This window comes from Zootoca vivipara, chromosome 9, assembly GCF_963506605.1.
Source record: "Zootoca vivipara chromosome 9, rZooViv1.1, whole genome shotgun sequence".
NCBI lineage: Eukaryota > Metazoa > Chordata > Lepidosauria > Squamata > Lacertidae > Zootoca > Zootoca vivipara.
In genome coordinates this window covers 61,108,595-61,132,192 of record NC_083284.1, presented here as the reverse complement: position 1 = coordinate 61,132,192, position 23,598 = coordinate 61,108,595, and the positions used below count along the sequence as shown (strand labels likewise).

The following is a 23,598-nucleotide window of genomic DNA, read 5'->3' as shown; positions in this document are numbered from 1 at the left end:
CTGAAACATTTTCAGTAAGTAAATAAGTTGGGTTTCATTGGTCCCCATAAGATAAGGTTACCAGACATCCCTGTTTCCCGGGGACAGCCCCCAGATTTACAAATCAGTCCCCATACAAAATCCATTGAAGTTGAAAAGTGTACCCAGATTCATTGAAAAGAATCTGGTAACCTTACCATAAGAATCTATAACAGATGCTGTCTATTATGTATGAATTCTAGTACAGTACTAGTATTTGGATGGAGGGGGAGAGGAAGAAAGAGGCTCAAAGCTGTCTTGTGATGAGGGCTGAGGCCCTTGGTTCTGCTATCCTTTTGTATTTGATAGAGGATTTATGACTGTGTGTGTATGTGTGTGTTGTTCATTGTATGCTCAGAGAATTTTATTAAACAGTAGTCTATAAATGTTACAGATAAATAAATGAATGTCTGCTTTTTGAAGTCTGCAAAAGATACAAACTTTCACAAGGGAACAGAAGGAATTGAGAATTTGGCTGATTTAGAATACGTAAATATTTCTACAAGTTTCTCCGATGTCAGCATGCAAGGGAGTGAATGTCAAGCTTTCATCAGTCTTTCCTTCTGCTTGATCCCTTTAACCTATACTCCACCTTGTTCACCAACTTGGAAAAACAGTCTTTAAATGGCATTCCTATGGGTCAGAAGTGTACCTCCCTAGCAATGAAAATACTTCAGTTATTTTTCTTCTAGTCCTCCCTTCATATCTTTTATATCTTGTGTTATTTTAAGTAGCCAAAGCTGGGAACTGTGTTTAAAACAGCAGTAGATAATATAGAAATCATAAATGATAAAAGCAGATAAAAGACTAAGGAGCAAAACGTTTTATTTGCTTTCTGAATATTTCCATTTGATCCATTTTTAGAGCAGTAAATGCCTTGTTGTCATCCCTTGTCACATTGAGATATTTCCCCTCTAAGTTAAATTTCTGCTGCACTGAATATGCTGCATTTTGCACTGAGGGGAAAATAATTGATCATTATATCTCTTCTAATCCATGTCCATTATTATTTTCTGATTACTGTGTGGCATGTCACTGTGAAAATTTCATGGCACTTATTGGTGCTTAAATGTCATGCTATTCATATAAAACCCTGAATGGCTTGGGACCAGATTACTTAATGGACAATCGATATCTGTATAGTCCTACCCATAACTTAAGATCTAGCTCAGTGGGCCTCAGTGTCCATTGTTTCAACTGGCAAACACACATGATTAAAGCATTTTGCTGGTGGCCCTGGAGCTATGTAATGCAACCCCTGTCAAAATTAGGTAGGCCCCACCTACTTATGTATGAAGTTATGTATGAACTTATGTATGATGTAACGATTTAGAACATGCATTTTATTAATAAGCAAGCACACATATATGTACAACATCCATTTAATGTTCTCTAACTTAACAAGTTAACTGACAGGCTTGTGCTTCTATTAATCTTAAATGCCCCTATCAGTCTCTACAGCCACAGCAGGCACTGTAACTCTCCAACAGTTTGACCTCACCACAAAGGCACGTACACACACACCTTAAACTGCCTATCAGATATTTCGTGCATCAAAATCCATTAACCATTTTGGTGGTACCCTTTTGAGTGAGGAATGTGTGATTTTTGTATTTCCATTGTACCTTGTTGCCCTCCCACCTCTTCCTTAATATCAGTAATATATTTCTCAGACTAGCCATCTTGACTTTCTAAATAAGTCGGTGGTGACACCAGCTGTAAATATCTCTCCTATATACAATCCCATTATCACCTTCTGTCTCAAAAGAACCACTTGCATTGTTGCTGTTGCTTTCTTACTTCAGCATTTTCCATAATGCAATCTCACTCTTATCATTTTTACACCATGCTAGTAACACCTTTGGTCCTCATTAATTGCACATTTTTCTACTATGAGAACACAGGCTATTATTTTACTAGGTTGAGGCTATTGTAACTATAGTGGATAAAATTCAGGAATTTTAATAATCTGGGAAAGCCCTCCTAAACTGGACATGGGTGAATGCAACAGATCTTTTCCTCCTACGATGACAGTATCTGTAAAGATCCTGTGTATTAAGAAAACAATGTCCTCCCTTGTTAATATATATCCTAATATACTTGAGACTGTGTGGGTTAGTTAATTCTCACTAATACTGATTAATTTTATGGGCAATAGTAAGATATTTTTTCTTAGAGATACAATAGTTTCTCATTTTAGTGTCTTTCTGTTTTCTTTATCATTTACACATACCTTGCTCTTTACTTGTTGACTGGGTCCTCCAAAGCAAACACACATCTTGGCACTGACTGGCTGACCTATTTCAGTGAGTAAGATTGATTTGCACAGCCACTTTGGCTGTGAAGAGCCACTTGTTCTTTCCAGCCACTTATATTGCCAGTGGTCCTCTGCAGTTACACCATTCACAATAGTTTTAGGATTGCAGTAGTGTAATTACAATAGTGTTAGATGTGGTATCACAAACCTTCAACAATACTAACTGCACCTTCTCTTGAAGAAAGTCTGTCCTCCCTCTTTTAGCCTTTGTTTAAGTCAACAGAGAATGTGTATGCCCTAGTAGTGCTAAAGCAGGCACCCCAAACTTCGGCCCTCCAGATGTTTTGGAGTACAATTCCCATCATCCCTGACCACTGGTCCTGTTAGCTAGGGATCATGGGAGTTGTAGGCCAAAACATCTGGAGGGCCGCAGTTTGGGGATGCCTGTGCTAAAGCAATGGTAAGGAAATAATTGCCTATGTTCTAGTGGGACTTGGTTAGCTGTTTAATGCAGAACAAACATCACAACATCGGTCAAGACAATGTTTTATAGATGAAGTAAGGCAGTCAAATACATCTTAAATCTAGTGTATGCGTACCCTCTGGAACATGAAAAAGAATGTGGGAGGATTTGGTTTTCAGTAGAAGAATTAGGCATGTCTTTTGTTATAATACTGAATTATTTTTCTGTACTCTTTGACATGTTCTATTGTATGTCTGGCATATCTGCAAGCCTATTGACATAAATAATGGCTTCAGATCAATTCCTGCTGAGTTATTCTGATTTGTGGATACAAGGAAAGAAAATTTATATGTGAAAATACTCATTTTGATATATATTGGAAGCCAACTGAGGCCGTGTTGCATGCTAAACAAAATTGTTTTGTTCATGTAACTTTAAATCTTGAGGCCCTGACTTAAAAGAAGGATTTACAATTTGTTTAAAATTACTACCAGTTTATATCTGGACCTCCAGACTGTTTAGAACTATTTTTCCCAAGCAAACTGCTTTATAAATAAACTGTAAAATACCTTTTTGTTCTTTGAAAAGTTTGTTTGATAGTCTATATGTTGTAACTGTGATGCATAAGCCTGGAAAATATTTAAAGACTTCTGTTCTAACATGTTGCAGCCAGTTGTGTGGATACCAGATGGCTCAGTCTGATAATTAATTTGCTCTCCCTGCATGTAGTTCCAATCTGCTGCGTGCAGAAAAGTAGATTTCTTTCTATAACTGTTTGAAAAGTAAAAGTTGTTAACCGTGAAGGAGACATAGAAATAATTTAATGAAATTCTGTCTGAATGATATATAAGATGAGGGGAGAAGCTTGGATTTTCAATTTTCAGTAAGGGAAAGAGCAAAATTCAACCGGGTTTGGGCTTTTTAAAAAATTGCCTCTGCTACACCCTCTGTTGTATTTCCTGCAAAAGAGCTTCTGAAGGCAACTGTAGGTATATGGGACAGAAATGGTGTTCTGGGTCTATGCTTTGCTTCTTAATAGATTAGATATCACTATGCAGGAGCTGAACAGCGAAAATGCACATATTTATTTATTAGTAAGGCTTAAGCCTGAAAAAGGTTTACAAAATGGCATAGTGTTACCTGCCTTGTGGTCACTCACAAATAATATTCAGTAGGTGCCTCTGAGACATTTATACTTGCAATCCATATATTGCAATCAAAATAGTTATACTGCAAATTCATATATGAGGGACTGATTGTATTTGCATATCTCATATTTGCATGAATGTTCAATAGTGCACTGTAGATAGAATACATGTGGAATATATATAACAAAATTGGGGGGGGGATCCAGTGTCTTTCCAAGTCATCAGTTTGATGCTTTCCTAGTGCTGGGAGACTGCTGGAGCATCATAACAAGAGATAGGAATAGAATGGTGGCTTTGGGGTTGCTCTCATATCTGTGTGGGACAAGGGGAACATAGCATAGCACAAGTCCAAGGCTTACTTTCCACTCATGCATTGCATACTGAACTAGGATTTGGTGTGTTGTGTGAACATGACCAGTGAGTGAGCAAGGAAAATGGCTGAGTTGCATTCCAGCATACCTTAGTACAGTGGAGAGGGACCTCCAGTCCATGTGATAATCTTGGTGTACTAGGAAGTCCAGTTTACCCATGAGGCGATTTCCCCCAAACCATATCAGCTGATGTCACTATGCCAGCTGAGGTTCAGTTCTGAGTTGCTTGCACACACCAGTTCCCACAGGGAACTGGCACATGCAGCCAAAGCAACAGTATTTAATCCCCTGTCCACCAGCTATTAAGTGTGTGGGTGGGTTAAACCTTGCCTGCAGAGAGCAGGGTTGAAGTCTCCACTCCAGAGATTCAAAGAGCAGCTAGGAGCTGTTTGAAAGCCCTTTTGCAAACAGTGTTGCTCTTTGAAATTCTGAAAGTCAGAGGTTTAAAAAGCAGCAAGGGACTGTTTGCAAAAGGGCTTTCAAACAGCCCCATGCTGTGCTTTGGAGCCCTGACAACTGGAGCTTCAAAGCACTGTGTCATAGTGACATCAGATGAGCACCCCACCCACCTGTCTCATTTGGCCACTCCTGCACCCCCGCCTTAGTGGAACCACAATCTCCCCAGCTCTGTTTGAATCAATGAATGCAAAAGCAGATGGATACCCTTTCTATAAAGGAGCTCTTCTCATGGAAGGTGGAACTAGATACTGAGATACAATTTCAGTTCCCATTTAAGGTTCTTGAGTAGAATTGCTGCTGAAACAACACTTTTCTCCTGCTTGAATGGAGCTGTTCATGGTGCTTTGTATTCATACAGCTGAGGACATTGCTCAAAACATGTTGCAAGCCCTACCAGCTCACAGCAAGTAAGGCAGAAGGTGGGAGCAAGGTGAGTTTATCACAACATCTTGCTATGCCATCTCCAGGCTGGTGTAGTTGAAGAGCAGGGGATCTTGACTGTGAGTCCTGGAAGACCTGCTCCCTGCACTGCAGGCCTTTTCCCACCAGGCACGGCAGGGCAGGACTGGAGCCTGACTGACTCCAGCTACAAAAGCTGAGGCTGCTGAACAGCTTCTTGGACTGGGGTGTCTTGATTGGGTAGGGGTTGTTGCTGGATTTTTGCACCTTTAATTTAGATCTTCTTGTGATTTATGTGGAAATTCTTCAGTCTGGTTGTGCATTTTTAATGCTTTATTTACTGTTGATGACTACTTTTGTTTTGCTGTAGTGGTGTATTTTTTCATATTCTAAGCCACCTTGAGCATGGTTTGAGATCTGGGAAGGCAGCATACAAATAAAATTGTGTATGCATGCATGTATGTACAGTATGTATCTGTGGAGAATTGGATCCATTGGCTCCAAAGCCACCAGACTCCTGCCTTCACAGTCTATTCCTGCTTTCCAGTCTCTACCACTGGTGAGGCAACCACTGATTGTAGCTTTCCATCTGCCTGGGTGAACTACAGTATTCACTGTGACAAGGTTTCCCCCACTGGCAATGTTCCTTCTACATGGCATACTTAACAACCTGGCTTTGATATGCAGGAATGGGAGGGAAGATGCTTTTGGGCTTTTAAATCAGTTAAGGTTTTTGTGTATACAAAATTCAGAGTTCCTATGTATTAGACAGTGTATCTGCACATGTGAAGTTTGGTACATATACCCAGACATCCTGAGATGTACTAAGACATCCTGGATAAATGTTAGTTGTGAGGTCTGTGACTGGTTCAATACATTGATTGACTGAGCTGTACTAAGTATTTTGAAAGTTGCCAAGCTAGAAAAAGTCTAGGATATAATTCTAATTAGCAACAGAATGTTCCTTATGCTTCTAAATCTTGTGGCTGCTCACTTTTGTTGCTCCTGTGTTACTAATAATGCTCAAGAGATCTCAACTGGGAAACTGGAGATTATCTTACTTAATAGGAATAGACATTTCTCCCCCTCAAAACACATCTGCTCCAACTTTAAATAGTTGGAAAGGCTTATGTTGGAAACTTGACAGATAGAAAGGCTTGTGTTATAACTTTCATTTGGATGAATGGCATAAAGGTAAAAGGTAAGGTAAAGGACCCCTGGACAGTTAAGTCCAGTCAAAGTTGACTATTGGGTTGCGGCGCTCATCTCACTTTCAGGCCGAGGGAGTTGGCATTTGTCCACAGACCGCTTTCTGGGTCATGTGGCCAGCATGACTAAACTGCTTCTGGCGCAATGGCACACTGTGCTGGAAACCAGAGCGCATGGGAATGCCGTATGCACTGACAAAATGCCAATGCTATAAAGATGGGTTTTCTGAAGAGGTAACTCACTCTAAAGGAAAGTAGTGCTGGAAGGACAACATATGAACAGTATACCTAAAGAAGATATACTTTGTAGGGTTTATGAGTATTTTCAGGGTAGAGTGGAGAGCCTGGTCCTGTTTGAGCCAAGACTGGATGAAGAGGTGTTTCTGCCTGAGGTAGAGCAGCAAATACCCCCACATCCCTCCACACAAGTCATGGTACACCACATCCAACTGGGAAAGTGCATGAGAATGTGCCACCTAAGGCAGTATTGCTGTGAGCTGCTCCCCACTCCTTTGCATTCCTCTCTTCACACCCTCTGCTGCCCCTCATTCTTTGTTGTATTGGTGCCCCTTCCTCTCTCCTTACAGCTTTTCCTTCCTTCTTTTGCAGCCAATTTAGCAAGCAGCTGGGGTGAGGTCTTCTGCCTCCTCCTTCCCTGTCTCATTTTAGGAAAGACCTAGGTATGTAAATACTTGTAAAGAAGAAAAGTCTGGAGAAAAGGTGGAGTTGGATTCAAACAACAGCAGGATTAAGATTGCCAAATACTTGAACAGGATTGGATTGCAGATTTCTTAGAAGCTCTGTGGTGGAGGGAAGCTACTCTAAGATGCAGTAATAACTTGATCAAATGTTTCCCCTCCTGTTTCAGCCATAGTGGGGCTGCATAGGAGGTCGCACGCAAAAGATAAGAAAGAAATACTGAGACAAGTGGGTATTTCTGGTTGTAATCCTGCCAATGTGATAGGCAGAAATTCACAAGGTGAATTTGACTTGGAATAGAGTTGTGATGATGGAGAAAGCTTTGTGAGTTTAAATTTCTGTGCCTTATGTGACTGTTAAAGCCACAGGAGCCTTGCAAGTTAAAATGTTTTCCACCTGCTACCATGAGGAAACATGAACGCCTTTCTATAAGAAGAGGAGCATGAAGAAAGGAACCCTGCTCAAAGGTGCTATTTTGCTTTTGGACGAAGTCTTTCATCTCCAGTCACATGGGGCTTGAGGAGAATAATCTGACAGACAGTTTCATCTAACAACTCCTACAGGGCAAAGAGATTAGATGGGTGGTGGAGAGTTAATGTACTGAATTTAAACAAATAGGCCCTGTTATTGTTTTCTTTAAATATATCTGTGTTATGTTTTCATGTAAAAACCATCTGTCTGCTTAAGAAAGCAAAGTCTTGTTCCAGTGTGTCTTTATTAATAAACAGAGGAACAAGCGCTGAAAACTCAGGAATTTGGAAGAATCCAGCTCAATAACAGGGGAGATTCTGTGAAGAAATATTTGCTCCATGAAGACTGAGAGAGGCATATGTATCATAGAATGTCCGGAGCTCATTATTCTGAGAAAAAGAATGCTGCTTGTGCAGAACTAAAGTCAAAGTTGTTGTTTAGTCGTTTAGTCATGTCCAACTCTTCATGACCCCATGGACCAGAACACGCCAGGCACTCCTGTCTTCCACTGCCTCCCGCAGTTTAGTCAAACTCATGAAAGCCAGAGTAGTAGTATAATATTTGGATCTCCAAACATGAGCTCTTTTAATACCTGTATCCTAAGAAAAGTTTAGGGATATCACATGGAGAACAGGTAGATTCAAGAGTCAGAGCTTTGGACAGAGCAGACGAAAGATTATGAAAGCTCTCAGTAATATTCCACCCATTCCTCCAGCAAACATTCACTTCTAATTCCCAAGGTAGGGCTACAGTTTTCAGAATACTGTACAGTCGTACCTCGGGTTACGACCACCTCGGTTTGCGAACAGTTCGGGTTACGAACTGCGCAAACCCGGAAGTGTTTTCGCCGCGCGCGCGATCGCGCGATCTGCGCATGCGCAAAGCGCGAAAATCGCGCTTTGCGCATGCGCAAAATGGCGGCGCACCATTGCGTTCGGTTTACGAACTATTCGGGTTACGAACTGCGTTCCGGAACGGATCGCGTTCGTAACCCGAGGTATTACTGTATATTTGTTATCCCTGCCTTGGTGTCTAGCTTTCAGTTTCACTATCTGCTGCCACAGTATATGGGAGGAAGATACTGAGACTGAAAGAACAGGCGTAAAAAATAGTGAGCTGTTTCAACTTTACAATCAGAGAGAAGAGTGTGGAACTGATCTGAGGAGAGAAACTTTCCCCTTTTGGCTGCTCATCTTAAGATTTAATTCCTGCCCCATCTCAAAAAATGCTGAAAAGGAGCCTGAAATACTGAAAGCACTAGGAAAACGTTAAGGCTTTGTGGCTCCAACTTTTGCAAACTTTGGCCAGAATAGGATTACAGGATTTTTGAAAGAATGTTGGTGTCTGATTTTATTAAGGTGTAGTATGCCTTATTGACTGGAAAATGTTTGATCTTTTAGTCATTTATATTCAGGCCTTCTTGTACATTCAGATGAACAGCGGTATTTGAAAAAGCAGTAGTCAAATAAGTAAGCTCACTAATATGGCAATGAATGATTAAATGAAAAGAAAAGTAGCCTTCGTAAATTCACCTCTTTTGAACGGATCAGTCAAGTCATAGGAAATTATAACCAGTTTGTTCAGCTGTTTAAATCTGATAATGTAGGAAGTAATACAGCTGAGTTGCTGGTAAAGACAATCTAGAGATAAAACACTTGTAGATTTGTGGTAGATATTCATTTTTTCCATTTTTTCATTATAGTGCACCATGTTATGTGTAATGACTGAAAAGGCAGTTCTATGTTTAGTTGATCTATGTTGTAACTTTAAAAGCAAAGCAAGGTAAATTTTAAGACAAACTTGCAAAAATGAGTATTTGCTATGTGGTGTGATTAATCTGTCAGATGTCTCCTGCACTGGCAACCAGGAAGAATAATAGATGATATAAGTTTTCTTTCTTTCTTTTTAATTGCACAAACTATTTTCTCTCTCTCTGATACATTATTTTCCTGTATATTGCACCCTGGAACCTCTGAGCAGAGAGTGAAATATATAAATATTAAAGATAAATTAAATAACCTAAATAAAATTTAAAGCAATATTTAATGTATTTATAAAGAAAATATATTTCACACAGATATTTTTGGCAAGAATCTGTAGTTAGAGGTCTATAAAGCAGAATTTGCATCTTATTGAGAAAAGTAAGTCCTTTGCCATGTTACAGTCCTTACAGACACATGTAAGTATTCACTGAAACATCAGAAAAAAAACATTGTTGATAGAAAAAGTTTGGATGCATAATCTTTTAAAAGAAAAGATAAAGCCAGTGTCTTTCTTCAATCTGAAAATACATGCAAGAAGGTGATGTTGTTATTGCTTTTCCTGTCCCCAGAGCAAGTCTTTAGCATATGAAAGAAACATGCCATATAAACTGTAACTTATCTTTGACACTGAGGGTGCTTCCTGATGTGAACAATTAAGCATGGCTGGATCATTGCTGTTTTGCTTTAAGCTGCAAGTGGAATAGCAAATCTGCTTCCAGATTTCTGGAATCCAAATAATCATCTTTAGCTGGGTGGACAGTTCCCCTTTCCTCAAGCACAAATGCTGTGGGGAAGGGTTTGATGATAATAATAATAATAATAAACCCCACAGTGTATGTAGCAATAAATACATCCTGCCCCCTTGCTCTGATTCCCCAGTCTCTGCATTTGATGGGGGGGGGGGGGAAATAGAGAGTGTTGTGCCCCAGGCCCCCCACCCACCCCAAATCTCTGAGCAGCAAGAGACTGCAGTTCCCAGGGTTATGATTTTATTTATACATACAGTACAACTTGAGCATAGGATGGAGAGACTCACAGCATTAACACTCAAGCAGATCTTGGCTCCCTATTGGGTTTCTTGGGAAGCATAGAGCAAGGCATGTCTCTACATCTCCTGTTTCCAGCATCCAGGGGTGGAGGAAGGAGATTGTGGTAGGTGCAGGCCGCCCTGGGTGTCACCACTGAGGGGGTTGACAAAATTCAGGGCGGCACTCACCGTGGCTCCTGCAGTGCGCCCGAGCCACGCGTCTCTCCTGAGAGAGATGCGGTGGCTTGTACGCACGCAGACTCTGCGCTTCCCAAATGGTCTGCCCGCTGCCTCCCCCCCAGCTGTATAGCAGCTGAGTGGGAGGAGGCAGGCAGACTCCGGAGGCCCCGCAGTGTGCCCTGTCCCTGGGCGTGCCGTCCCAGGCACCCGGGTGGCTTCCTCCACCACTGCCAGCACCAGCCCCCAAACTCAGCCAAGGCCATTCATTGCCTTAACAAAGGAGAGTCAGCTGGCTGGTTCAGCAGGTTTCCTCTCATAGATTCTAACCCCCATATATCATAGGATCACAGGCTTGGAAGGATCCCATGGTTATCATCCAGAATGACATCCCTCCTTGCAAACCCATAACAATACAAAGCAGCACAATTTGTAAAGGAACCAACAAGGCTCTACTATTCAAGTGAGAATGCTGGGCAGTGATCACATCTCCCTTAAAGTCACATGATAATATGAAATTGTTCAGTGATCTCTAGTCAGCCTTATGATGTGTTCTCTCCGTAAATATCTTTGGCTTAAATCCATTGACCTTGATGCCAGAAATCAAATGTCCTGGGAGACCACAAGGTATTCATCAGCTGGTTTCTCTGTGTTGTCATTTTTAAAGTGTAATTTGCATACATTTATGTCATACATTTGCATACATTATGTGTCTGGTTGGTAAAACACAGAAGGGCATTGTAGAGATATTATGGTAGTTTCTATGCACTAGCTATGATCCAATTCTTGTTCTTCAGTCCCCAGTAACAATGTGTCTGGACCACTGCTGGTTAAAACCATTTCACAGCACCTTTAATCACTCTCAAGAAAATTATGTTGTAATAGAAATGGAGTCTAGAATTTGGTTTTTACTCTGATAAAAATGTCTTTCTACTTTGTTTTTCACTTTTCAGTGCTTTGTGAAGGGGAGGAGAACTTCTTGTGTACAAGTGGAATTTGCATCCCAAGGAAACTGCAGTGCAATGGCTATAATGACTGTGATGACTGGAGCGATGAGACACATTGCAGTACGTCGCTTAAATGTATTATATAACACATGTCTCGCCAGAACAACACTTCAACTGTTTGGATGGGCTTAGAAATAAAAGTCATATCCAGAATAACAGCTTTGCGTAGGATTTACGTATGCCCATTTCTGTCCTGTCATTCAAAAATTAATGGGACCTTTTTAACTTTGCCCAACTAGACCACAGAATGTGCTTGTAGACTTTTAAAAATGTTAAAAGCATAATCGCATTACCGGTAGTAGTTCAACAGCTAAAACTTCTGCAAAGACACACAGGGATTTTTACTTGTTTTTTACATGTCTGAGTAATCCACTCACAAAGGCTATCTTTGTAAAGAGATAGCCCTCATAACAAGCCCTCGGTTTGAGTGCTTTTGGTCATATATTTGTTGGCACATTATATTACAACACATGCAAAGCAACCTGTTTACAAAATTATTTTTGATCTGCCCCAGAGAAGTTGGTCACAAAAATATTTGTTAATGGAAGAACATGTGGTTTCTCTAGTGTATGGTGTGTTCAACCACATCCTTCTTCTTCATATATATGAGAAGGAGCTAAAGGCTAGAACATACATTCCACTCCTAATGACTGACCACATGTAAGCAAATCTTCATCTTCATCTGCCTTTTTTGAAATCCAGAAGGAGAAAGCAAGCTCCATTCCACCAGCTACCCTTACAGGCAGTGAAGACTGGAGAGCAAGTGTCTAAGCCTCCCCTTTCCTCTCATATACTCACCTTCAGCATCAGCAACACTCTATCTGGTTGCTTACATAAGTTTGGGAAATTTTGATATACAATTAAAGTGATCCTATGTGATCCAAACCTTCCTATGTTACTGAAGGAGCACAAAGCTGGACCATGAGAAGTAGGGTTAGCCTATCACATGGTAATGAATGAATTGTGCCTGTCTCTCATACCACACCAGGACTTAAATTCATTGGAACAGGAGCAGAATACTGATTGCAAGAAGTAAAACATAGGGAGGCAGCTTTATAAAAAAGCAAGAAAGCTGTGGGGTCTCTCTCAGATGTGGGAGCAGAGCACTGCTTTGAGCAGTTTTGAAGAGGCACGGAGTGAAAAGAAGTCTTTTATATATATTTTCCAGTGTCAAAGGATGGAAAGGTCTATTACAAAACCTTTTCTAGGAGGAAGGCCAGCAGCTTCACAGACATGATACCTCAGGCCAAGGGCATATCAGTCACATATTTGTTGTGACTAGGAGTGGAAATAGACATAACGTTAAGTGTGTCACTGTGAAAATGGTTAATAACTGTAACGAGAGCTGTGGCAGGAGAGGACAGGATTAGCCTCTTCCTGCTTACCATGGTTTTGATAAATATTGGAGGCCCCAGGCAGCTATTATCAATTAAAAAAACAACCACAGCACTTCTAGTGACCTGTTTAGACTCAAGTCCAGTTTTAGCTTATGTAAAAGGATTTCTGAAGGTTCTTTCACACTTCTGCTTGTCCTGTACCTGGAAAGCATAGGTCTGAGCAGTTTTTCCCTTCCTCTGCTTTTTTCCTAGGGAAAACCCACTCTTTAGCTTTAAATAGCGGCAAACATTAGTCTGGGGAACACCCGATAGGTGTTTGTTCCGAGTGAGTGCTGAAGATTGGGTTTCTCCGAGGGAAAGCGGCAAGGCAAGCAGAAGTGTGGGTGAGCCCTGAGTGTAGATGCAAACCAGTGTGCAATCTAAGGGCTTATCCACACTTCATCTTGTTCTACTGCTTTTCTCTGAGGAAGACCACTCTTTAGTGCTCAGTCAGAGCAAACTGCAATTGGGGTTTTCCCCGATTGTCATTTGTTCTGATCTATCACTCAACAACAGATTTTTCCTTGGAAAGGAGCCAAGCAAGGGGGAAACCACTTGGACCCATGTGGCAAACCGTTTGGGCTTTCTAGGTGGATGAGCCCTAAGTCAGAGGAGTTGTTCCGACGAAAGACAGACTTTCAGCAAAGAAAGGAAAGAAAAACTCCTACTGAACATTCAGGAGTAGCAGTCTTTGTTACAACAGAGGGATGGATAAACAGAGAGAACTGCCAGGACACCTCATGCTGGTTTAGATTTTAAACTCAGCTGGGTACTACATTACTCAATATGAAATCATCTATGATCTACAGAGTACACGGATTTTCGTTTAGTTTATAATGTTAAGGACTGTATGTCTTTGGTATTTACTGTCCTTTCATTCTTTGTGTTCTTCCAGAGCTAAATATAGATTTCTCTGGAAAATCCAGGATAGTGTGAACTATTGCATTGCTTCCTCTTAAATGGCAGGGGGAGTTAGCTTTGATGTGGTGTACTGGGTAATATGCTGAGCTTGGATTTCGGTGACGGGTTTAAATCCAGCTCAACCATGAGCATAACTAAAGTGGAAGATGGTAATCTGAAGTGGTTGAGTGGCTTCACCCTTTCCTTGCCTATCGCTCCTTCAAACTACTCTCCCCAAGTATTTCCTTCCACCTGCATTTGGCTTCTTAATGTGTGTTCACTTTTGAAAATGCACATTTTGAACTCTGCAGGGGGAAAAGTTGCTTGTGGACACCCTGCTCTCATATTCTCCAGATGGCTTTTCCCCCCTGAGCCAGAAAACACGTGGTTGCTGAGGTTTTTGTTAAGCACACTTTTGTTTAGTTAAGTCTTCACTGGGTGTACTGCAGGCAAGCCATTCTCTTTTCATCCAACCAACCTTAACAGGTTGCTAAGAGGATTAAATGAGATAGTCCTGTGTAAAATGCTCTGAGCTTCTTGGAGTACAGTAGGATAATAATAAAGATGCTATGTATGTTAAAACAGCAGCAGCACTGGCCCAATACATTTTGCTGCCTGAGTTATAGCAGCAAATGTTTCAACCTTCTCCATCTCCAGACAAGGAAAGCTGAGCTATTTTGATACCTGAGACTTCTTTCTCTTCTTGGCGGTAAAAATAAAATAAAATAAAATTCAGTAACTAAAAATTTGCTGCCCTTTTAAGGCATCCAAAATCTCTTGCCTGAGTTGACCACCCCCTTCTGATGAAATCTTTGAAACTCGGTAGGATACCTAATGGCCAATGAGTGGGATTTCAGAGCCCTTCATGGCTGTTTTCCCCTCCATATAACCAAGAGAAGTTGGATAAATGATAGAAACCAGGAATTTCTATGCAAATGTTTTTAAATTGCCTAATTTATACAGGCAAATTCTTGGTGCAGAATTTTCATATTTCTTTTTAGCTAAGTTGATACAGCCCTGGCTTGAACCATATAGTCGCTTAAAAAGTACGTACCATTTTCAGAATTAGCTATTGTTTATGCAACATTGCCAAAGGGTATTGGATTAAGGTGGTTATATTCTATATGAACAGAGGCTCTGCATAATATTGAGAAATCAACAGGTAATGTTTCCTGTGGCTGCAATTCTGTGCTAGAAATTGCTTCACTTCTTGACTTCTGCCTGTTATGCAGCTTCTGAAAGCACAGAATATTAAAAGGTGGCATGGGAGATTAACTTGGAATATGGATGCACTGAAACCTGTCTCAAAATAATTTATGGGATATGGTATTGTTGTATATCTAAAGCAAAATAAAGTTTAAAAATATGTTTGTTTTTCAGACTGTAGCGAAGGAGTTTTCCGCTGCAAGATGGGAAAGTGCCTCAATTACAGCTTTGTTTGTGATGGGTATGACGACTGTGGAGATCTAAGTGATGAACAGAATTGTGGTAAATAAGAAATATAGCTGGGTTCATTACAAAATTACAGTTGGTGGACAGAGACAACTCTGGAGCAAATGGAGGCAAAAATCTAGCACACAGTTAAGCACACTTAAGCCTGTTGCATTCAAAAAGTTATAGTTTGTCTCTTGCATTGTTGGAGGCCATTTTGCATTTTCCTGTGATGTGGTCTAAGGTGAAATTATTGTTTCAGAAATGTTAAAAAGTTTCATTGCTTTGCCCTCTATTTATTACTTATAGAAGCCTTTCAAATGAAACTCCACACATATGATGTTAAAGAATTGCTGAGAAACCTTTCACTTCACCTTTCCACTTAACCCACTTACATAACACGGGTTATACTTACATTCTGATGTGGTACATTTAAAATAAAAGGAATGTGTCCTTTTATTTAAAATGCATCTCTCGGTTATTTGTGGGGCCTGCCTGGTGTTTTTACATGAGTAGAATGTGTCCTTATATTTAAAATGCATCTCTGGGTTATTTGTGGGGCATAGGAATTCGTTCATATATTTTTTTCAAAATATAGTCCGGCCCCCCACAAGGTCTGAGGGACAGTGGACCGGCCCCCTGCTGAAAAAGTTTGCTGACCCCTGCGTCTAAGGTCTTTATAGATTTTCACAGATTTCAACTGATTCCAGCAAACCTTTCTAAATATCCTGGATTTTCTGATATTACCTTTTCCTATTTAAACCTCTTTGATTTAATTTTATGAAGTGGTTTATCTGTTATTAACCCCACTATAAATGTGTGAGTTTTTGTTTGCATCTCCTATTTCACAAATGTCATATTTTTCTCAGACATGTTGTCAGAAACAGTACACAGATAGTAACTGCACTGTTGGTGTTATTCTGTCATCTTTAACCTGCAGCCTAGTGATTAATGAAAAGGTTAGTGTTAGGACTGCCTTTTTAAAATTCTGACAGAAACTTTACACTTATTGTAAACAACTGTGAGAAAGTCAGAAGTTCAGCAGAGACAACTATTCTTGGCAGGAAGATGCAACGACTGAGAAGGCTATAATGAAATTCATGATAAGAGCTATCATGTAGCTTTTACATGCATGGAGTCCCTGTCAGGGTCAAAGGGATTGATTCCAGTCTTTCTCTGGGAACAAAACATTTGGAAACAACTTTTTTTGTTTTGTTTTGTTTTGTTTCATGTTCATTTGCAGAACTTCTTGTGAAAGAAGGAGCCAGAATTCCAGGAACTGTGTCTGTTTCTGTTTCTCAAGGCTAAGTTACACATGGCACAGGAGATCTGTGACAGAATTTCTGACATCTCTTTTAGTCAGAATAGTGGCATGGAATGGAAATCATTTTCCCTTCGTAACATTTCCGGATTTAATTTCCCTTAGGGCTGCTATTAGGTTCAGAGGGGAGGAAAACCTAAAGAACGATATGAGAACTTCCTTTTTCTTCTCCGTAATGGGCAGCAGTTTTGTTGGGTTTGTTGGACTGGAGCTGTGGATTCCTTTAACTCAAATAAAAAGATGTCAGGACAGGAGACAGAGGGCTCATCCACACTCCCACTTGTCCCATGCCTTTATTGCTAAATCAGAGCAAACGTCAATCTGGAGAAAACCCAAATTGCTGTTTGCTCTGATTGAGTGCAAAATAGCAGTTTTCCCTGGGCGATGGGGGTGGGAGAAAGCAGTGGGACCTGAGGAAGTGTGGATATATTCCTAGTTGCCTGCTGAGGAACATGTACTTTGGCCTTTGAATGGCAGGCCCTCCGGGCTGCATAGTGGCCTTCTTTTAAAATTAAATTGAATTCAGAACATTGGTTTTGAAGCACCCTATGGCCTCAAAAGCAGGCTGCTTTAGTTTTGGAGAAACACATTTTAAAATACTCCTTGGGATCTGGTGTCGAAAGTATAACACAAGAAATCCTGTCATGCACACCTGTAATGGCTGTTTGAATTCTGGTCAGGGTTCTTTCCTAGTGCCTGACCTTAATAACTGCAAGATACTGAACAATTTGGCAGGCATAACTTCCCTCATCTTGTTGGTGTCACCGACAACTCCCCATCCCTATTTTCACATGTGTCAGTAGTTTGCCCCCCCCCCAAGCTGTATACTAAATATTGAATGTGTATTGAATGCAAGGAGTTATTTCATTCATTCTCCCTGCTGCTCTTTTTTTGTCAATGTTCTAATAAAGACTGTGATCCAGTAACTCAGCACCGATGTGGAGATGGGAGATGCATAACAATGGACTGGGTGTGTGATGGTGACCATGACTGCACAGATAAATCAGATGAAGTCAACTGTTGTAAGTTATCTGATTTTGTAAGCCTCTTGACATCAATACTTTTACAGTAAAGAACAGTATTACAAAAAAAAAAAGGACTGGTCATGCTTGTTGATTCCTGCTAGATTTCCATGTGAAACTTAATTGGAATTTAGAAGCTAATAAATATTGTGTTTATTACTGTGTTAGAACTATGTGTATTAAGTGTACTATTTTCCTCATGTTTGTTATTTTAACCAACCAACTGATATAAAATTTGTAGGATCATATTTGTAATCATACTGCTTTTATGATACATGCATTCAAATATAATAATAAATAATAATAAATTGTGATTTAGCACACATTTTTAGTTTATAGAAAATGGGAAACCTCTAAAAACTATCAAAATAATTTATTGTTTCCCCCCAGCATGCCATAGTCAAGGACTGTCAGAATGTAGAAATGGGCAATGCGTTCCCAGTACCTTCCAGTGTGATGGAGACAAAGACTGTAAGGATGGAAGTGATGAAGAGAATTGTGCTGAAAATAAGGGTATGCCGCATGTGACTTGCTACCTACCTTATTGGGAAGACCAAATGTGGGGAATAAATTGTGATATCTTCATGTTTTATGGGAGAGCACTTTTTTTAAGGATGATAATTCAGACTGTCCATCCCCCAAATACCATAATTTTATTAGAAAGTGTCCTCTGTACTGTTCATCTTCTTGACTTCTGCCTTTTTATGTTATAAGGCACTATCCTCTGAGAGATTATCCTCTGCAGGTCCCATTGCAGAGCTCCCACATGTTTAAATGGGGCTTATGGCAAAGACCTTCCTAGGGGATTGTAGTCTCACAGTGTCTCCACACCAGGGACCCTCTGCTGCAATTTGTTTCACTTCTGTTGTATTTTGATTGGTTCCTTTTTTTTCTTGTATGTGTTCCTCTCTCTAACCACACCCACCCACCCACACTCCAAGCAATTTATTTATTTATTTTTTAAAAAGAAAGAGTATTCTGTCATGCTGCCTTTGAAGGTGGAAGGAAACACAGACCCTGATATATAAAATGAGCTTCACTGCTCATGGAAAAGCTAAGTAAGAGAGGCAATTTTGTGCTGCAATTCTGCATGTGTATATGAACAATCAGAGGAGAAGATTAAGTGAGGTAAATGAGTTGGTGGGGATGACTTAGTTGTAAGACGAGAGAGAATTACACTGGGGGTCTGTTTTCCAGAAACTCCTTGAGGACCCTCAGGAAAGCACCATTCTAATTGTGTTGCCTCATGATCCTGCTCTTAGACCATGCCCACTTTGGGACTGTGCCACTGTGTGACCTCAGCTTTTCTTTACGGCTCTGCATTTCTGGATTTCCCTCATATATGACTGCTACCTTAACACTCCGGAGTTGGAAAGCAACCTTTCCTGGGGAACTAGCTTCCCCTTCACCTCCAGCTCAGTGACCAAGTCTGGACCAAATCGATGGAAGACACAAAGAGGGAGGCAGTAGACCTTCCCAATGCACTGTTTTCTAACAGAAAATCCTTCCTGAAGCAGCTATTTGCCTCAAAGGTTTCATATGCTAGAATGGCAAATTGCAGGGGGAAATTGCAGTTTGAGGGCAGTTTTTGCAAGGAAATGGCTTGAGAAGAAATGTCAGCCCCCCTCCCACCATGTGTCATGGTCCCAATTCAGATTGCTGCCACCATGTGGTGGCTGTTTTTAAATATGAACAAACCCAGGACAGGCAATCATGTACTGCTTATTTAGGACTTTATTACCAGTAACGGATGTAGGTCACCACTTGATACTGCAGTCAAATGATGAACATGTATGTGTTAAGTATGGCTTTATATGTATTGCACTTCAGGCCCTTCAAGTGAGAGCCTGTTTTTAATACAATAATGAATCCACTCTAAATGAATAAACAAGAGGCAGTGAGGACTAAAATCTAAATCAAAAAATCCTCTTGATAAATAAATGCATTGGTTTGGTTTGAAATTGGCGTGGTGGTGGGACAGTGTACATGTGAATGTATAAGCAGAACTGGAAGTGAGTCCTTTTATTATTCTAGTATTTCATCTGTGTAATTTGCAAATGAAATTAGCTCACTACATGGTTGAATGAGTAAAGCAGTCTCCTTTCCATAGGGTCCTTAAGGAAATGCAATTAAGGGATAGGCTGAAATAACTGCCGTCATTCATTCTGTGGAAATAGAAATTCAATACAGGGTCCCCATGGCTACGTCAATGAAGTTGTCCAAAGACATGGTGTTTATAGGAATTCTGTTTAGGCTGTGCTATGATTAGGAAAAATCTGTGTGCTGTTTCATGCAGATTCTAGCTTCATAATGAACCGAGAGAGGAGCTCCCATAGGGAAGCAGGGTGAGAGTGAGGAATTAAGGTTTTTCAAAATGAGTTCCATTTCACAGTCTCATGGTATCTAATGAAAGCCTTGCAAATGTAATTTTAGAATAGATGTGAATTAAAGCAATATATCTCCAAACCTGCCTTTGAAAAGCCTGCACAGATTAGCCAGTGCTTATCTGGCAGTAGGGACGCAGGTGGCGCTGTGGTCTAAACCACTGAGCCTAGGGCTTGCTGATTGGAAGATCAGTGGTTCAAATCCCCGCGACGGGGTGAGCTCCCGTTGTTCAGTCCCAGCTCCTGCCCACCTAGCAGTTCGAAAGCACGTCAAAGTGCAAGTAGATACTGTAAATAGGTACCGCTCCAGCGGGAAGGTAAATGGCATTTCCATGTACTCTGGTTCACCAGAAGCGGCTTAGTCATGCTGGCCACATGACCCGGAAGCTGTCTGCGGACAAATGGCGGCTCCCTCGGCCTATAGAGCGAGATGAGCTGCGCAACCCCAGAGTCGTCCGCGGCTGGACTCAACTGTCAGGGGTACCTTTACCTTTATCTGGAAATTCATTACACATCCTGGGCTACAGAGGCACCACCCTGCAGATATGCCAGCCTCATCCACTCTTTTCAGCCTTCCCTCAGGGCCAGGAACAAGCTGTGCCACTGAGAATATGGCCATCCAACCAACACAGACCTGTAATTCTCCATCAGAGGATGCAGCTAGTACTGTCCTTTGGGACAGAGAAGGAGAGCCCACAGTCCATTTATGTGCACCTTTCCAGGGGTGTCTCTGGTGATGTAGGGTGAAATTATCTACCTGGGTTTGATTAGGTGTATTAAAGTTCAGGCATGTCTCATTTCTCCCTGGGCAGAAAATAATCTCTTAAGGTCAGGTTTCCTCATAGGGGTTGAAGCAGGTTTGCCCTATGGATAGGCACAAATACAGGAGCTGCTGCAGAGCTTTCTACCCCCGCCCCCCAGCATTGGGGACATAGCAAGTCCAGGGGTTGCCATCACTCTTGCTACTACTCCAATTCATATTGGGGAGACCATCACCATTATTCTCCACAGAAGGAAGGGGAAGAAACAGTCCAATTCCTCTAGAAGAGTCAGATGCCCCGGTACACTCCATGACATTGCATTATGGGAATAAAAGATGGTAGCTGGTCAGAGCCAAATAGCTGTTTCGGTCCGATAGGAAGTGTGCCATCAGCCATTGGGGAAGAACAGACTCAGATGATAGCTGCTGGATAGCAATGCTGTCACCAGTATGGTCCATCAGTGCAGGCAACATAGATACTATGCTGAGAGGCCAGCAAAGCCTGGCAATAGCCCTATATTCATTACACCATACTAGCTGTCAGTGATACAGTTGCTCCCCTTTGGTGTGGGTGGGTGTAGAATTCGAACTTGCAAGCACATAGGTAAAACCTGAGGTGTGGGGTATTGCAGTTAAAGTAGACTGGCATAAGCAGATTTTTTAAAAAGTTAATACATTGGCCAAATACCTGCTCTAATGATATGTGAACTTGAGTTAATATGCAAGGTAAGAATGCTGCAATGATAATTTTTTCCTTCAATAGGATAGAATACATGTTGACAATCAGTTATGATGATTAGTTACAGTTCTGATGATGTGTTGGATTGATGAGGTTTTTACAGAATAACTGAGGTTGCTTGCCACCATTCTGTCTCCTATCACAGCACTCTCATGTACTGTCGAAGTATGCCCTGCCAAGTTATTGGGCAGTCTATTAAGTGTGTGGTCTTTTGCCCCTATTTGTGTTTTTTAGTCAGAAGCAATCACAACCTGGAAGTCAGGTGGCTCAGGTGTACCTAATCAACCAATATATTCTTCCTGAACCCAAATCCTTTTTTAAAATTGTCTATCACTAGATAGAGTGTATCAGTGAGATGGAATGTTGGGAACAGGCATTAAGCACTGACCTGCACTGATGAAAACATTATCCAATCAGGCAATTAATGTAAGATTTTATTTTGTTCTTCTAGGTCAGATGCCATGCCATGAGGGAGATCAGAAATGTACTTCTGCTTCCTGTCCTGATTCCTGTACCCATTCTCCTCTCTGCAACATGAATAATAGCCAAACAAATTGTAGTGAGTAGGGTGTTACTTTATATAATAATTATATCTTGTACATATTCCAGTATCTTCCTTGCAAAGATAATGGTGTACTTCAGTATTCAGAAGAAAAGGAACTTCTTGTTTTAGTTACTTCTGATGATTAATCATCACATGTCTCTGTTGAAATGGCTTTGATCAGATCAAACAAAAAACAAAGGTGTTTAGTCATGAGCTTTCATATGGCTACAGATTTACTTACCATTACTTGTTCTTCACATGCTTTCTGTCTTTTATATGCCTTCATTGTTACAAATTCTCAAAATATATTGTGAATGAAAGAACAAGCATGCAAGCAAGCGAACTAGATTTGGCTCATGACCTACATGGTTGTACAAACAATAAGATGAAGAGAATGTATAACAGACCTGGTTTATGTGCATATTTTTTTGTACTGCACAGTGCCTTTATTCAGTCATTTTTTATGGTGAACCTCCTCATGGAAATGAGTTGTTGCAAGGTTTATAGCTCTGGCTAGGAACACACTCTTGTTTGCTCTGCTGGTTTGGGAAGCGGTGTGAACATGTCATTAGCCACACTCCATATTATTCTGTATCTATCTTATGAAGTCTTATGAAATACAGTGGTACCTCGACTTATGAAGACGATACGTTCTGCGGCCGTCTTTGTAAGTCAAGGTTTTCGGATGTTGAAGCGCGTGGTCGGCACATGCAAGAAGCGCGATTTTGCACTTCTGCACAGGCGCTGAGTGAGCGTGTCGTTCTGCGCAGGTGCAGAACGCGTGGCGGGCGCGCGGGGCAAAAAGACTTCTGGGGTTGTTGACTTCGGAAGTCGAAACCTTCGGAAGTCGAAACCTTCGGAAGTCGAAGCATTCGGATGTCAAGGTATGACTGTACTGCAGTTTGATGCATTCCCCTCTGAACCAGCTTTGATCCAAAATGAGGAAAAAACCTTGCTTTGTTTTAAGCCAGTAATGTATACACAGCCTCAGTGTAAAGCACATACTTTGCCTGTAAAAGGTCCTACGTTCAGCCACTGCCATCCCCAGGTAGGACTGAGGAAAACTTCCACATGAAGGCCAATGCCAGATAACATTGACAATACTGAACACGATGACTTAATAGGCAATTTCCCATGCTCCTACAGTGGTGCCTCGCTAACGAATGTCCTGTAAGACGAATTTTTCGCTAGACGAATGGATTTTGCGATCGGAGGTTGCCTCGCAAGACGACATGTCTCTGTTGAAATGGCTTTGATCAGATCAAACAAAAAACAAAGGTGTTTAGTCATGAGCTTTCATATGGCTACAGATTTACTTACCATTACTTGTTCTTCACATGCTTTCTGTCTTTTATATGCCTTCATTGTTACAAATTCTCAAAATATATTGTAAATGAAAGAACAAGCAAGGAAGCAAGCGAACTAGATTTGGCTCATGACCTGCATGGTTGTCCAAACAATAAGATGAAGAGAATGTATAACAGACCTGGTTTATGTGCATATTTTTTTGTACTGCATAGTGCCTTTATTCAGTCATTTTTTATGGTGAACCTCCTCATGGAAATGAGTTGTTGCAAGGTTTGTAGCTCTGGCTAGGAACACACTCTTGTTTACTTTGCTGGTTTGGGAAGCGGTCTGAACATGTCATTAGCCA

The 23,598-nt window shown here is 40.9% G+C and overlaps 1 protein-coding gene across 1 annotated transcript in view; it reads left to right on the top strand.

Annotated features, from left to right (window-relative positions):
• CORIN (corin, serine peptidase) overlaps positions 1-23,598 on the top strand; it is a 130,433-nt gene that overhangs the window by 59,088 nt on the left and 47,747 nt on the right. Inside the window, 5 exon segments of the mRNA XM_035112248.2 lie at positions 11,414-11,527; positions 15,124-15,231; positions 17,407-17,517; positions 17,908-18,030; positions 21,852-21,959. Coding sequence (XP_034968139.2) covers positions 11,414-11,527; positions 15,124-15,231; positions 17,407-17,517; positions 17,908-18,030; positions 21,852-21,959 — 564 coding nt within the window.